We start from the raw sequence: 16593 nt of genomic DNA, 5'->3' as shown, positions 1-16593 counted from the left end.
TCTTGTATGATTAAAATAAACAAATAAAGTGCTCTTTAAAAATGATGTCATTTGTTACAGTTCATATGGTCCTGCAGCATGTATCACAAAGGGTTATAATTATGGGTTCAACATTTTTTAAGCAGCCACTTCGTTTCCCAGGAACTCCTATGATGCTCTAGAGCCACAGGCTGGGTATCAGCGCATGGCACCAGCCACCAGCCTGACAGGGAAGCATACGATAACAAGCTACCACCACCGGACTAGGACTCCAAGCACAGGTTCCACAGACAGCCACTAGTGCCATCAAGATGGGACACTGTTCTCAAGACAGTGCTCCCTAACCAATATGTGTTCAGAAACTTTTAACAACCTGGATGCTATGAAAGGACATTAAAAGAAGTTTTAACATTTCTTCAAAATAACTTACACAAGAATGTACATATATATAGAAAAATATGACACAGATGCACATACCACTAACAATTCATTTATAGAACCAAATTTTTAAATAAGACAACATTCTAAAAACAAAGGGACGTAGTGTAAAACATAATTCTACTTTCTACTTTTGGTTTAAACCAAAAAACCAGCCAGAAAAACTCTGATATAAAGATATTCAAGTAAGTCTTTAAATGTCAACTGCCTTATAAACCCATGGAAAAAAGTATTATGCTAGACAATGAAAACCCTGAAAGTGAGCTGCTTTTACTACACTGTCAGTTAATATGACAAAGGAAAAATTTAAATGAGTAAACTCATTTTTCTAAAGAGGGATCTATACAAAATCAAGTAATCCCTGATAAATGCACGGTTGTTGAATTCTGGTGTTTAAAACTGTCGGCAACTCTGTATGCAATCCTCCCATCATCCAGATTTGGTATAGACTTCCCATAGCAACACTGCTTTAAACTTCCCAAAATACACACACACACACACACACACACACGCACACACACGCACACACATCCCTATATTGCAAAATTTAATCTCAAACAAAACAGGTTTTAATTTTGCAAATATACTTCAGATTAGTAATAAATATATAGTTTATTTCACATACTAAGAATAAGAAAAATCATACACTGCCTCTCCCTAAGAAGTACTAAGAAACTCTTACAAACAGGTTAATTTATAAAGATAATTTTTCTCAAGGATATCAAAGTGTTTTTGGAAACTAAGCATGAAATACTTAAAATAACTGTTTTGCTAGTAGATATCAGAAATCAAGTAATATTCCTTAATATTTAAGAAGGAATTATATATTTTATGAGGGATACCAAATTTGAACACTTCCCAAATGGCTGATATTTTTAAATTATTAATTTTTATGTGTAATGTATTGGGGCTATGTTTAAATAGATTATTTCTCTTTCAAAGATGTATAAGGAAACAACTATAGATGAAATGACATGATACCTGGGATTTGCTTTAAAATGATCTGTAGGAAAGAGGGGGTATAAATGGAACATAATTGTCCCTCAGTTGGTAACTATGGATGCTGGGTAACAGGCACAGGAAAGATCACTATATTAATTACTCTAATGTTTAAATATGAAATATATATAAAAAGGTAGTTTATATACAGTGTTTTTCCATACTGCAATCAGCATAGGCAGAACTATAGTATAATCTTAGATTAATATTTATTTTAAGCTTTATACAGCTGTTAATCACAAGATAGACCAATATAGATGTCTTTTACAGCTATCTAAAAGTCTAAGTACAATTACTGCCAGAAACTGTGTTTGTAAAATGTATACTGCACTAAGTTAAACCCATTACCAAATTGGAATGTTTAACCAAATAAGATTAAAATTTTAACTATTATTTATGAAACTCAAAAGAACATGTTTAATTTATACTGTTTATTATAAAACTGGCTGGGAAGAACACGTACCTGTGGACTGTGAAGATCTGTGGTCAGCATGATAATTGAGTAAGCCAAAACATAAGCAGTATCTGCACTAGCAAAAAGGGTTTGTCTAGAAAAATAAATGCATCATGTTATAAACTTTCATTGTTTTACAGTTTCATTTAAACTAGTCACCTCAAACCCCAAAGTACTTTTAATTTTCTTTCTGAGGATTTATTTTCTAGCTCATATTCCAATTTTTTCACCCAATGGAACCACCTTATTACCTACAGATCACAGTCAACCTAAGTTTCCTGGGGGCAGGAGATTCTGAGTCTCCTGATGTTCCCTAGCCAAGCGTCTTGGATATAGCTGGCAACCAGTGAAGACTGGAATTTGAATTTTGCTTACCCTTGGTTGCATTCTAGGTATCTCGCAGCAAATTTTTCCATCAATCGGTCAATTTTCTGAGCTTCCCCTGGAAGACGGAATCCTTCTAGAAACATGCGGAGGGCTGAGACAAAGTCCTTCCCCGAAAAGTCGTGTTGGTCCACATATGCATACATGACTTCTTTGTTAAATTTGTCATTATCTCCCAGGAACTCACCCACCTGCGTCTAGAGAACGAAGGGCAAAAACTGGTATCCTGATGGGAAGTTGCATATGCCACACAGCCATTTAAAACGCAGAAAATAAGGATCTGTAAGATCCACAGGTTTTGACTGTAAGTGTAACTACTTCAAACATAAAGCTAAAAGTTAAACACACTAAATGTGTTTATAAGACAAAATCCAGATATATTTTGAGCTTAAAAAAATTAAAAAGCAAAATAAGAATACCTAAGGTTATTCTTTAACTTACAAACTCAAAAAGGGCATTTTAAAGGGGACACAATATGTATCATTATTAACATAAAAAGAAATTTCATAGAGAAGGTTAAAATGAACTAAAATGGTGCTCTTACAGAGTCCAATCTTTCCTCTTGATGTAAGAACTGGGCGATATCTTCGGGTGTAGTGCCAAGCATGCCTTGTTCTTGGAGGTACTGTATTCCTCTCTTTGGTTTCTTATTAAATCTAGAGGACGTTAAAGTTCATAAAAACATTAGAAATAGAAAACCATTTGTATTTCCTGAAAAGACCTTAGTAGATTAATTTTCTAATGGCCCTTAGAAAATAGAAACTTATTTAACATAATCAATGCATGAAAATATAAAACATTATACAATGTGGAGTATATTTACTTCTTTTTAGAAAAAAGTCTCAAATGAAAGGGCATCTTTATCACTGATATGGATCATTCAGTTTATGTGAGAAAATGTCATGTAGTAGATGAACTTCGAATAATGATATGGATACTTTAACTCTCATACTTTTAATGTATACATTCTTAATGCTTTAGTAATCATGGCCCATTTTACATACACTTATGAATTCTAAATTTCCTGCTTTTGAAGTATAAAACTTGAATTCTGGTAACTGTTTTAGCTATAATCTGACAGCATAATTTCTGTTATTAAAAAAACCTTTAGATACTTGATTTTTAAAAAAATCCTCACCAGAAAGACATTTTTTCAATGCTTTTAGAGAGACAGAGATGGGGAAGGGGACACAGATGTGAGAGAAAAGTGTCAACTTGTCGCCACCCTACGCGCCCAGACCGACGAGGGCTGGAACCTACAACCTAGGTATGTTCTCGGACCAGAAACTGAACCCGCAACCTTTACATTACAGGACAATGCTCCAACCAACTGAGCCACAGTGGCCAGGGCTAGATACTTGATGTCCTCAAAATAAAATCCAAAATCATCAGACTACCACAAAACCCTTCTCCACATGGTCCTGTTCACTTCTCACCCGCTCTCTCACCTGCTGCCACACACCCCTGTCTCAGTCCCTAAGTGCCGAGCAGTTGCAGCCCATTTCCTCCCCAGGCTCTTCACCTGCTCCGCCCACTGGGGAACTCTCTTTGATGCTTAGGGATTGAGTTCAAATTTCACATCTTTCTTTCCAAATCATTTACTTTCTACTTCTATTGTACCATTAATTACTTTAATACTTCATCACCCATCACCTGGGTGTTGCAAGCATCCTTTAATGGTCTCCCTATCTCTTGTTTTGTTCACATTTCTAATTCATCCTTCAGGCCACTGGCAAGTCATCTTTCCAAAACAGAAATCTAACAGTGCTGCTCCCCTGCTTAAAATCCTTGAATAGCACACCCATGCCAGGAGGAACAAGACACAGCTCCTCTACAAGGACTTTGAGGCCTTCTGTAGGCCTGGAGCCAACTGCACGCTTTCATCTCCTGCCACTACACCCCCCCCCCCAACCCTGAACCTGCCACTACTTAACAATACTGCTCAAATGCTCTCCCTTTTCTCTGCCATTTTCTGTCCGAAATGTCCTTCCCTGCTCTATCAAATGACTCCCCAGTCCAGTCCTACTTCAACCATCACTGCGCACAAGAATTAAACTTTTTTTTTCACTCAGATAAACAATCTCTACTCTCTAGCTCTCATTTTAAAGTAAAAAACATGACTTTATAAAATTGTAAGAACACGAGCGTAACAAATAATCTATTCACAAGGTAAGAAGGCAGCGCAGAAGAGAAGGTGACTAATTTATAGAGATGGTCATGATTTATTCCCAGGGGAAGGTGACTGTAGAGCTGAGCTTTGAAGAGTGATATTTATAAACAGTAAGAAAAACATCCCAGATAAAGCGAAAAAGGTCATACTAACCCACAGAAGCATTAAACAGCATATTATAATATAATACATAACTCCACATTGGCAGAGCAATGAGGTGAGATGAAGAAGTGGCACGTGATGAAGCTTTGAGTTTGGCAGATCCAAGTTGTGGCCTTAAGAGCAAGAGTGGGAAAAAATAGTAGTTAAGACTTTCATTAAAAAGATTAGTTAAGTGTGAGAAAAGACCAGAGAATAAATAAGAGCAGATAAAGGCAAACCAATTAGGTTATACTAGTGAAGGGAAGAAATGATGGTGTTCTTTCCGACTTAAGAGGATAACTGTGGGAGACAGAAAGATGAGAATTGAAGAGATATTTAGGATGAATCAACAGGATTTAGTGACAGACCCAAGGGGCAATCTAAGGTGACTCCCAGGTTCCTAATTTAGAAATTCAGTAACATGCTGGAGTTAACAGCCTCAATAAGAAATGCAGAAACAATGGGTTTTCTGTTTGTCTTTTGTTTTTCGTAGGAGTATTGGGGAGTTGATATGGAGAGAATGGAGCCTGATAAATTTGGTTATGAACTTGTGAGTGGAAGAAACTATGCAATATCCAGTACTGAGGTCTAACAGGTAATTACGGACATGAGTCTGAATGTCAATGGAGGTATTTATGTTAAAAATAACAATTGGGAGTAGTGAGATGTTAGTAAATAGATACTACCTGAAGTCATGAAAAAGAACAGTCATCTAGAAGAAGTTACAAAGGAAGAAAAAGGCTGAGGGACAGAACCCTGGAAGTGCTGAGATATATGCAGGAGATAAACATCCCATACCAAGACTGAGATGGCAAGATCAAACTGGAAGAAGGGACAGGGCAAAGTGCTGTCATGGAAGGAGCAGTCGTGAAAGAGTGTCCTGAGCACAACCTGAGAGCATCCTCAAGGCAGTCCGAGTAGAAAGCGTGGTGGTGGAAAGGAGAGCTGAAGGCCAGGGAGACCTTCACTTTCAAGCCCTGTGATGACTCCCTCTGACTCCTAAGCACTCCACACGGAGTTATCATACCTTGGCGGTACTTTATACAACACTCTGTCATGGACTTTACACAATACTATGAAAAAAAATGTTTAGCCAAGATTTAGACTATAATCCTGAACATAAGGACCGGTGTCTCTATGGTTCCTGGCACTCAGTCCCAAGTACCAAATATGTGCTTGCTGAGTGACGAACAGAATTTCAGTACACGTATCTGTTTATACTACTAGACCTTGAGCCCTGAAAAGCAAGGGCTATTTCATTCATCATTCAATCCAAGACCTTGCATAATGTCTGGAACACATGACACTTTGTAAATAATGACTGAAAAATTAGAATGAAGTCTTAATGGCAACTTCTTGGGCATTTTTTTGAGACTTTATAATCTTATGATAAAGATACGTATACAACTTGTCAATTTTCAAAAACATACAATGAAAAGAGACAATCATCAAAGGCACTGCTTAAGATTCAGGAAGAAATGCTTTACAGCAGGAGGAGTAGGCCAACTTCCAGTGTACAATAAACAGATTCACAGAGAAAAGGTCAACAAGTTCATTTTTCCTTATAGCATCTCTGTACGAGGCAGCAAAACAGAATGCAGTAGTCCAGGAGCAGGCTGATATTACACAGTTTAGTGAGAAAAATGAAGTCACCTGCTCAGGATCTGGTAGAGTAGCCAGGCTGGAAAGGGATGTTATCATCTTATCAACATACAAAAATGAAATCAGTAACAATGGACCAATAACAAAAGTAGCACATTTGTACCCCAGTAGAGAAAAAGTAAACCTATAAAGGAGGAACACTACTTATTAGAAATTTCATACTTTAAATTTTTTGAGTTGTCACCTGCTTAGAAAATACAATGGGGGATTTTATAACTGAACTAAATAAACCATGCAAAACTGCAGAGATGCAACAAAATAGCATATAAAATGTGGTGCAAAAATAATTTAATGTGCATTCTGGGGTCTGTTTGGGCTAGACTGAAATGAATAAGGAGAACTCATTTAGGAGCCCAAACTAGTCAGAATTTTGCCCTAATTTATTCATTGGAAGAGAATAAGAATAATCCAAAGATGTAGAGAAACCCAGGGCAATGGTGGCACAGTACGGGCAGAGGAATATTTAAGAACATTGCTCTTTAAAATCAGACACTCACAAATCTATCCCTTGTTCTATTATTTCTTTTTGTTGCTTTAGGACTTCAAACTGTTCTGGATTATCGGTGCCAGACATCTGTGTACTGTAGCTGCCTATTCCTGATGATGACGTTGACTCCAGTGAATTTAAACTTCCATATCTGTTTATTGTCTCAGGGTGTTTGATTTCATTTGATTCTTGCTCTGAGGGTTTTTCCTGACCTGTAAGTAGAAAAACTGATACAGTAAATTATTCTGTCAAAGAAAAGAAAATATAAAGGTAAAATCCCCAAATTTGACAGATTTCACTGTTGTTCAGATATTTGTTTAGTACAAATGAAATGTTAGCTGCTATTAATACTGTACAATTTACACCATTAAAAGTGTCCCATCTGCAGTCACAGCGCTAAGTGTCCACTGGGTTTCTGCTCTCAGCTCATGACCTCCAGTTTTCCTTCAAGGGACTGTTGACTTGGATAATACCGGGTAGCCCTGAAGCTATGAGATTTTCTCTGATTAAGCATCAAGGTCAAACGTGTATGAACAACCCCATCTTCTTAAAACATACTGGCTTTTATATTTTTCTTCTATAACTATACTTTAACAAAGTTGCATAAATATTCACCACTTCTCTATAATATTCAAAATACTTCTAGGAAGGTTTAGAAAGAAAAAAGTCTGGCTATCTAAGTTGAGATATTCATCATTTGAAAGCTCAGTATTTAACTTATAGACAATGCTTCTTCGTCAGCTAAATGAATAAAGACATCATGAAACTAGCTTGCAACCACCCCCCAAAGTATCATTCACTTAAAAGGATAAGGAATTATACGTAAAACGCCACCTTACCAAGAGTTGTCTGCGAGTTGGGGTTCACATACTGATCCTTACTCCACTCAACCATGCACTTCAAAATCGACACCAAGCATTCTAATCCTTTTTTCCTCAGGCTCAACTCCTACAAAATAATTCCAAATTAGAATAAAAACAAGATCTTTTAAACAAAACACATAGCACTTCCTTGGCCAAGTTTAAATTTGAAAATCTTTTTAAAGTTCTTACCTGAACATTACTCATACCAAGTTCTTGACTGCCCCGTCCTTGAGCAATTTTTGATAGATCATTTACTAGTCTTTCAAATATATTTGCTGCATTTAAATCACAGTCATAGTTTACATAAATATCCACTACACTCTGAGCATCTGTAACAACACAATACATTCATTAACAAAAGGGCACATGGTGTATAAGCATACTTAACCTTTTAAATACCTCATTATAAGAAAGATAATATGCATAATTTCAAATACCTGCACAAATCCTTGTCAATGTCTGAATAACCATCCATTTGTGGTCAAACGAGCTAGTAGAAGTTTCCAAAATGTACAGAAAAATTTCTTTAAAGAACACCTGTGATTAGGAGAAAATGGCTATTTAAAATATTGTTTATAAATCATAAATATGATCATTTTTTAAATACCCCAAAGCTGCAGAGCAGAGATTAGGATGCAGGTTTCTCCTGGATTTCATCTCCTTCTGAGTCCACCTCTGAAACATCGGGACTAAAATAACTTGGGCAGGTCACTTAAACTAGCCCCAGCAATAGGTGCACTGTACCTCACATTAATCTGTTCACTATCACACAAACACTACAAAAACAATCTACAAAAATCTGGAATTCCTCTGAGTAAGTTTTTGAACATATTTATGAAATATAATTCATAATTCATTTTTAACACCCCAGAAAGCATAAACTATATTCTGTTCATCACTTATCCAGGGTGGGCAAAAGCAGGTATATAGTTGTGAGTATGCAAAACACAACGGGTTATATTCTTGTATTATTATTTATTAATTATTTTATTACTTTCCATACAGACAACTATAAATGTACTTTTGCTCCACCCTGTTATTTTTCAGACACTATAATACTGGGCAAGCCTAACTGTTCCCAGATTTAAAAATAACTAATATAATCCATAGAATAAAAAGGACCCAAATGTCTAGTTCTCATAGACTATTATATTTTTATCATTACTTACACAAGTGGAAATCTTTTCTGAAAACTACAAACTATTTCTCACTATTCTTTTATACCAAATAATGTCAACCACAAAGGACTTAACCTAGATAAATAAATTTCAACTTAAGAGCTAAGAATTTTCAGATTCAAATTTATTTTGGAAAAAGTGACTGTGATTTAAGAAGGGATGACTAAAAAAAAAACCAGAAACAATATACTGTATTAACATTTATAGAACATATGTATTATGAACCTAGAAATTCACATTACGATGTATGATTAACAACTTCTCTTCCCAAACTGGATGAGGTTTCCTTTAATGTTCTTCTCTTTCACGAAACTCAACACATTTCTAGTACTTGCTTAATGTCAGTACTTCCTGTTGAGATTGTAAGCTCTAAGAGGATAAGAGCCAGGTCTTTCCTGCCAAGCACTGTGTCCACCCTCCATGGCATATCAATAAATTTTCATGGCCACACTTCACCAAGGTGCCCCAAAATGCCACAGCAAACTCTTGAGGGGTGTCATGAGAATTTATAAGGTAAAAGTGAGAGAAAATATAGCTGTTAGATGCCTCACAAAATTGCTCAGTGTCAGTTGGATCCCATGACACTCCTTTCAATGACATCATTATTTTTGCAAACCTGAGTTTTAGTGGTTGCTATGATAAAAAGCAGGAACTGAATGAAAATCAGTGAACAATAGGAAACAGGGTGGCAATATCTAATTTGACTCCAAGATCTGTGCAGCTGTACAGTATCCAACAGGCACGCACACTCCAGTTAGTAACTGTGACTATTTAAAATGGTATTTTCAGAAACAGACATGTAAGATAATATCCACAGAAAAACCACATTATAGAAACTCTGAGGTGAATATTCTCAGAAAATGAATCTTTATTTGACAATCTTAATTTGCTTTGGAAATTTATGTTTTCAGATGTTGGGTTTTCTCCAACTGCAACACAGCTCATCTTGCATTGAATGTTCAGTATTTTCAAAAGTGTATCTATACTTACCTTGTTTTACCCTCATAATCTCCCCAAAGGGAGAATGTGGAGTGAAATAATAAACCCGATCTCTTTTTAAAAACATTACTACAACCATTTTATAGAAAGAATCTACCATCTGTAGGCAGACAGGAAATTTCTTGGAAGTATTTCCTGTTAAATTTGTGCTTACAAAATTTTTGTATATCAAATTTACTCCACAGAACTAGTAATCCCAACTTAAGAAATCAGTATCACAAAAATCATTTAAGAATTTATATTTCACACAGCTTACTATATACTACTTAATGAAATAGAGTTTCCGTGTCTAAAAATATGTAAGGAACTGTATGCACAGTCTTCCAAAATTCTCTAGTGGCACTTTAAGTCCCCCATTACCAAATGAGAGACTTTAGCTGGTTACAGAAGAAAAAGTTCCAAAAGGTGTTTTTTTAAGTCTCTTATTTTTAGTTCCTGAAGAAAAAAAAAACTATAAAAATCGCAACTGTTGTTAGTTAAATGCCCTGAATTATTTTCACAGACATAGAGCAAACTTTTTTCTTTTTTTAAAATTATTATTGACCAGATGGGAGAGGAGAGGGAATATCAGGGGAAAAGGGGAAGGGTTTACAGGAACAAGTTAAAGGACACATGGACAAAAACTAAGGGGGATGAAAATGGGAAGGAGGGAGGGAGAACTGGGGGGGGTGGGCTGGGATGGGAGTAAAAGACAGAAAACTATACTTGAACAATAATTAATATAAATAAATTTTATAAAAAGACATACACAAAAAATGAAAATATATTTCATGTTCCTGGACTGAAAGACTTAATATTGTTAAAATATAATATTACCCAAAGCCAAAATAAATAACTAAATAAATAAAATAAAATTCTTGTTCCATTACAGTTATTCCCATCCCCCCATTACTCTCCCTATATGGCAAACTTCTAAAATTTGATACCACGTATGGACCAGAAATTGTTTCCTCCCCCAAAATACGGTCCAAAATGAACATTTTTTTCACTCAAAATACCAAGGCCTTATTTATTCTGTCTCATTCCCACACAACCGTTCTTCATGAATTTAAAAAGATACTATAGAACACTAATCAAAGATATGATTACCTTAACTATCTCAAAACTCTGGGAAAACAATAATTTATCCTTTCCTATGAGATAATAAATTATTAGTCTTCAGTTAGGATTAAATATAAAATTAATAAAAATCGTAATGTAACCGGTGTATCACACCAAACATAACGTGAAGATGAGACGTGACCAGCATGAAACTGGATATACCTGAAATATAGAATGTCCCAACCTAAACAGCATTTTAACAAATGACAAGCTGGAAAAGGTATTCATTACATCAGCAAGACACAAAGTACTATTTTAAAGTACTGAACTATATGAAGGTGAAAACAAAAGATCCGGAATGGCTACACCTGCATGAAACACACAGACTTGGTCGGTAAGATTTCCCGGTTCTGTTAAGTCTCTGGAAATATTTAAACCACAGGACAGTTATTCTACTTCCAAATATATTTAGGAATGTATAATAATTTGGAGTGAATACAAAGGAATATATAAAGCAAAAATCAAAATTTCAAATACCCTAAAATATGAGCCAAAAAATATATAGCCCTTCTTGATCACATCTTTAAAGTGCCTAAAACTTAAATGGCGTATGACCATGTACACAAAGTATGTATTTTGAGCTTTCTTCTAAGATAACCAAAACCACTGTTAGAAACTCCATATACAATGGCAAAGTTATTGTGAGGACCAAGTTAATTCAAGACAACTAGAACCATTTGTACAACTAGTATAAATTTCTTGTAAGCAGAGGCTGTCTTAATTCTTACTGCTTATGTAGTACTCAGTGCTTTGTAGCTATATGTTAGCTGAATGAGGGAATTATTTTGTATTCACTAAAAGTATATGTAATACACAAATGTTATTCACATTCTTAAAAACTTTCCAGTGTATTAATAATCTGATTTAACATGAAACAAATTGAAATGCAACAACGCCTAAATGAAGAACATACCTCAATTTGCATCTTCAGATGCGTCTTGAAGTTTGACAGCAAAGTAAGAAATATGGAAAGAGAAAGCTCAAAAACCTCTGGAACAGATGAGACTCCGTTTTTCGAGAGTGCAACACACAGATACTGCTTAATAGCATTAATAAACATCTCATTTGTCCTGAAAACAGGTCCTGCATTCTGCAGAATGGACAGAAGTAACTGCAATGAAAGAATCTTGGATCGTAACTCATGAGACCTAAAATGTAAAAAAGAAGGCACAGTATATGGACAAGTTTAGCAATATAGTAATAACAGGTTGTTCCTGAGATATTTCCTGGTACCATAAAACTTCACAAACTTTTAAATGGAGGGAAACAGAAAACTCTACAACATTAAAAAAAATACAGTACATGAACAAGCTTAAACACTAATAATGGACAGTTCTACTGATGTTCTCTCATACCACAAAATTTAACAAACTTTTAAAATGAGAAAACAATCTTCACACATTTTTAGTACCAACCTACTGTTCCTTTGAACAAAAAGTAACTTCAAGATTCATGCCTTTTTCCTCTCTTTCGAAGGCATACTTGATTTTTTAGAAACCATTAAGAACTTCTCCAATTAAATGCCATACTTGGTATAGACTAGGTTCAATGTACTTAATTCCTAGGCATGATACTCAAAAATCCTAGTAGTTTTGGTTGCATTAACTAGTTATAGCACAAATGCAAGGTTAGTTTTTCAGAAGCGATTTAACTTTTTTTCTTTTTTGAAATATATACAAAGAATCTTTTAGAACATTTATACCCTTAAGAGCTTACAGACTTACTCTAAATAGTTTCATAGTGAAAAACTAAAAAGTGTATTTTCAACCTAAATTTAAATGTTCTTTCTGATCACTATACTATGTCATACTTCTGATCACTACCCAGAATTTTAATGACCAGATTTCACAATAGAGTTTTTCTCTCATTGAAACACACCTCTTAGGCCCAACACACCAGGGTGATCTATCCCAGGCAACTTTTCCAATTCAGGACATAGGAAAATGTTCTAGCAGCCAGCTCTTTTCATTTTTCATTTCAAATACTATATTCAGTCACATATTCAGTCACATTTACAGCATATAGTAAACTTAACTACTCCTGATTTCTACCTTAAAAACTGTCATGGTTACATGAACAGTTAAGGAATTGACTGTGGGAGTGGCGGGGGGGGGGGGGGGGGGGAGGAGGCAAAGGGGGAAAAATTGGGACAACTGTAATAGAACAACAATAAAAAGTGACTAAGAAAAAGAAAAGGAAAAAAGTTCATAGTTACAAGTGTCGGGTAATTTTTTAAAAAGCTAAGAAACTCTAACAAGGAATACTTAATTTCACACACATGGGAATCACAAAAAATTACTGTCTCTGAAATAAAATGTGAACCAACAATATCATGGGTCATTATGACACAGTGATGTTTCCAGGATGGCTAAGTCTATGAATCTAAGACTACTCACAACAAATAGAGCATTATAAAAAGTGTTCAGATAAATCAAGTTAAAAACAGCTACAGGTAAAACCTTGAACAGCTATATGAAAATACAGAGTGGGCCAAGTTATCTCCCATTCATACAGAAACCTTCCAACATTTATACACTACTACTACTACTACTACTGCCTAGTCGAGATCATTCTTTTTGCTCAATTCTAATAGTAACTAAAACCTGCAGCACTTAAACACAACTTCTTGTTACAAGAATGTTTTCTTTTTGTATCCCTGACATCTAATAAAATGCCTTGTACATAGTATGTACACAAAAAAATTAATGGGTTTATTCATACAATCATCTAAGCATTTATTAAATACCTACCATGTATAAGGCATTAACTAAGCAATGACTGTCCTATGACACAAGAGCATATACTTTAAAAATATTATTGTATATTTTTCCATCACTGCACTGCTGTCCATGTCCCTGTGTCCTTTTTCCTTTCTACTCAACCCCTCCACCCCTAACCACCCCTAACCATCCCCCGCCCCCAGTCAATAGCATGTACTTCTGAGAGACGAAAGAGGCTGGAAATTTCATGTCTGCGGTTTTTCATGGGATAAAATTATAATTTAACTTACAAGAACATTTCCTAGATTATCATCTTAGCAAACCAACAAAGTATACAGAGAAGCAGAGACAAAAAGAAAATTTTATGAACACAAAAGCGCATTAATTTTGACAAAAAAAAATCATTCAAGCTAGAAAACGATATATTCTCTTTTGGAAAGAGAACAGTTTCTGGAGGTGAAAATGTGATCTCTTTCATTATTCGATTCCAATGTTTAATGACCCTGACAGTCAGCTACGTCTTTTCAAATGTACAAACAAAATTCCTAATATTTAGTTTAAGCCCACTAAGTAGAAGGATAATTAATTTACATTATTCCTCATAAAAGCAGCTCTCCAAACCTAGATTACTCTTTTTTCAGGGCTAAATAAACACCCTCCCCCATATAGTATTTATATGTTTTCTTTATGTTCTTTTCATTCTTGGCGATTTAAACAATTCCCTCTTTTCTGTTTCTAGTCTTTTTTCAAACATATTATTTACAATATTTGATTTGAGAAAACATCTGAGGTTTTTAAGTCAATAATATTTTAAAATCATGGCAAGAATGGTCTTCAACAAGAATACCAAATTCTTATGTTTTATCTCCCTTAAAGTAGGTCTTCATCAATTCAGAATGAGATCTCAAAATTGTCAATTTTTGAATAAGAAAGTTACATTTCCCATCATACTAAGAATTTAAAAATTCAAAATATTTAAAATACATTCTTATAAAATATATAGGATATAATCAAGTTTATACTGCAATCTGAACAACTTTAATCCCTTCTCCATAGAGTTCATATTTCCCAAATACAAAAGAATCAATAAATGGTATTTCTGACTCTCAGGAGTTGGGTCTAAAGAGATTTTAGAATTTTAGGCTTCTGGGCCTAGAAGATGTTTCTCAATGATTCAGTATAATGTAACAAAGTAAAATAAAACTACAGAAAATTTTGTTTTTTTCTTAATCAGTCTCTAATCTTTCTTCTTAGTTGACATTTGGAACCTGAAATGCTCTAGATGTTTTTAATAAAGTAACGTTGCTTACATTTCCCTCATTTCAACATTCCTTTCTCAAAGTGACTCAAGCCTTCTCCAAGGTTTCTTTCTCTAGAAAGTTCTCCTTTACTTGTCATGCTATAATACATCAGGTTGCAGCATTAGAAAGGCAGCCTCTCTAGTAACTCCCAAACTCAATCTCAAACAGGAATTACAGTTGAATCAGAAAAAATATTTTTGATCATTTATGACTTACAAAAATGGTATTCTTACAGTTTAAACTATGTTTGATGAGATTCAGACATGCAACTTTTATTGTAAAGTACTTTCTGTTCCCACAGAGAAAGGTATAATCTTAAGGCATTTTACATGCCTAATGCCTAAGGTATTAGGTATAATGCCTAAGGCATTTATATTCTTAATGAATATATAATATCACTTTTAAGATTTCTCTCTCTTAATAAATCAACTGGTAGCTTTCAGAAGAAGCATGAAGCTACATGTAACAGGGATACATCAGCCCCAAAGTTACTTAAAAACTCAAATAGGAATTCATTCAATCATTCAGTATCTACTGAGCACCTACTATGTACCAGACACAACTCTATAATGCTGCTGGTATGCTTTGGGGAATAGTGTAAGGTACCTGCCTACCTACTTTAACAATTTTGGAACTTGCTGTCTTCCGATGTATTTTTTAAAAATAAAATAACCCTAAAAATATTTTTGAGGGTCTTACAGAACAAGAGGAACAAAAGAAAATTCAAAGACTATCTTACAGGACACTCTGAGCTTTAAAACCGTGTTTGTCAGGCAGAACAGCTAATGACTTACTTTGGATCTGGTGGTCCATCTGACAGCGGTTTCATCGACAGTTTACACAATGACCTGAATACTAGAAAGGCATCCTTCTGTAAAATGTGGGAAAACTTAGCACCAGGTGAAGGTCCTGAAGAATTTCCAGATTCCTAAACAAATTAATATACTATATAAATAAAGATATTTGCTGGTGTAAAATCATTTCAGCCTTTTATACACTTCATTCAACTCAGTAATAAGTAGGGTTCTATTGGAAAGGAAACCAGATGAGGACTTTACCACATTGTTTTTCTTTAACTCGATATCCCATCCTTATTTTCAATAATGAACACCTTACTAAAATGCTTTTTTTTTAAAATAGTCCCTCTTAGTCTACAAATAAACTCTAAAGTTACCAAAAAACTTCATTTCGTTTTTTCCATACAATGGACCCAGTAGTGCTTAGCTGTCTTTAACCTCATTCAAAACAATTTTGTTTTGAGTGTATTGTGACAGCTGTCATATCAGCGTGCATTAAAAAAACTTATCAAAACTGGTGAATTTTTATGTAGCAGTTTTAATACTGAACATGAAAGACAATATATAACATTTTCAGTGTATTATGCATTATTATTTCCAGAAAGGTAAAAACACAACTGAAACACACAAAGATTTGTGCAGTATATGGAGAAGGTGCTATGACTGACTGAATGTGTATGACTGATTGAACGTGTGAAAGGCGGTTTGTGAAGTTTCTTGGTACCACTGATATTTTCGCCAAATGATTCTTTGTTATGGGGCTGTCTTATGCATTGGAAGATGTTTAGTAGCACCCCTGTCCCCTCCTCACTAGAAGTAAATAGTGGGAGATAGTGGACATACTCAAAATACCCAAATCAATTAAGTTAGTGGTGAAAATGAAAGTGTGTATTTTATAGAAAAAAAACCTACATGGATTT

The 16593-nt window shown here is 34.8% G+C and overlaps 1 protein-coding gene across 3 annotated transcripts in view; it reads right to left on the bottom strand.

Moving 5' to 3' along the window:
* ARFGEF1 (ADP ribosylation factor guanine nucleotide exchange factor 1) overlaps positions 1 to 16593 on the bottom strand; it is a 106549-nt gene that overhangs the window by 40398 nt on the left and 49558 nt on the right. For all 3 annotated transcript variants that reach the window (XM_053661015.1, XM_037148904.2, XM_037148903.2), the window contains exons 9-17: positions 15671 to 15804; positions 11769 to 12003; positions 8015 to 8114; positions 7767 to 7906; positions 7554 to 7662; positions 6725 to 6926; positions 2799 to 2910; positions 2246 to 2451; positions 1880 to 1964 (exon numbers count right to left, since the gene is read on the bottom strand). In XM_053661015.1, the coding sequence (XP_053516990.1) occupies positions 1880 to 1964; positions 2246 to 2451; positions 2799 to 2910; positions 6725 to 6926; positions 7554 to 7662; positions 7767 to 7906; positions 8015 to 8114; positions 11769 to 12003; positions 15671 to 15804 (1323 nt within the window). The remainder of the gene's footprint in view (positions 1 to 1879; positions 1965 to 2245; positions 2452 to 2798; positions 2911 to 6724; positions 6927 to 7553; positions 7663 to 7766; positions 7907 to 8014; positions 8115 to 11768; positions 12004 to 15670; positions 15805 to 16593) is intronic.

Source organism: Artibeus jamaicensis, unplaced genomic scaffold (assembly GCF_021234435.1).
Source record: "Artibeus jamaicensis isolate MK-2021 breed Jamaican fruit bat unplaced genomic scaffold, CSHL_Jam_final scaffold_916, whole genome shotgun sequence".
In the NCBI taxonomy this organism is placed as follows: domain Eukaryota; kingdom Metazoa; phylum Chordata; class Mammalia; order Chiroptera; family Phyllostomidae; genus Artibeus; species Artibeus jamaicensis.
Note: the sequence above shows the minus strand (reverse complement) of the source record. Positions and strands in the feature narration are given on the sequence as shown.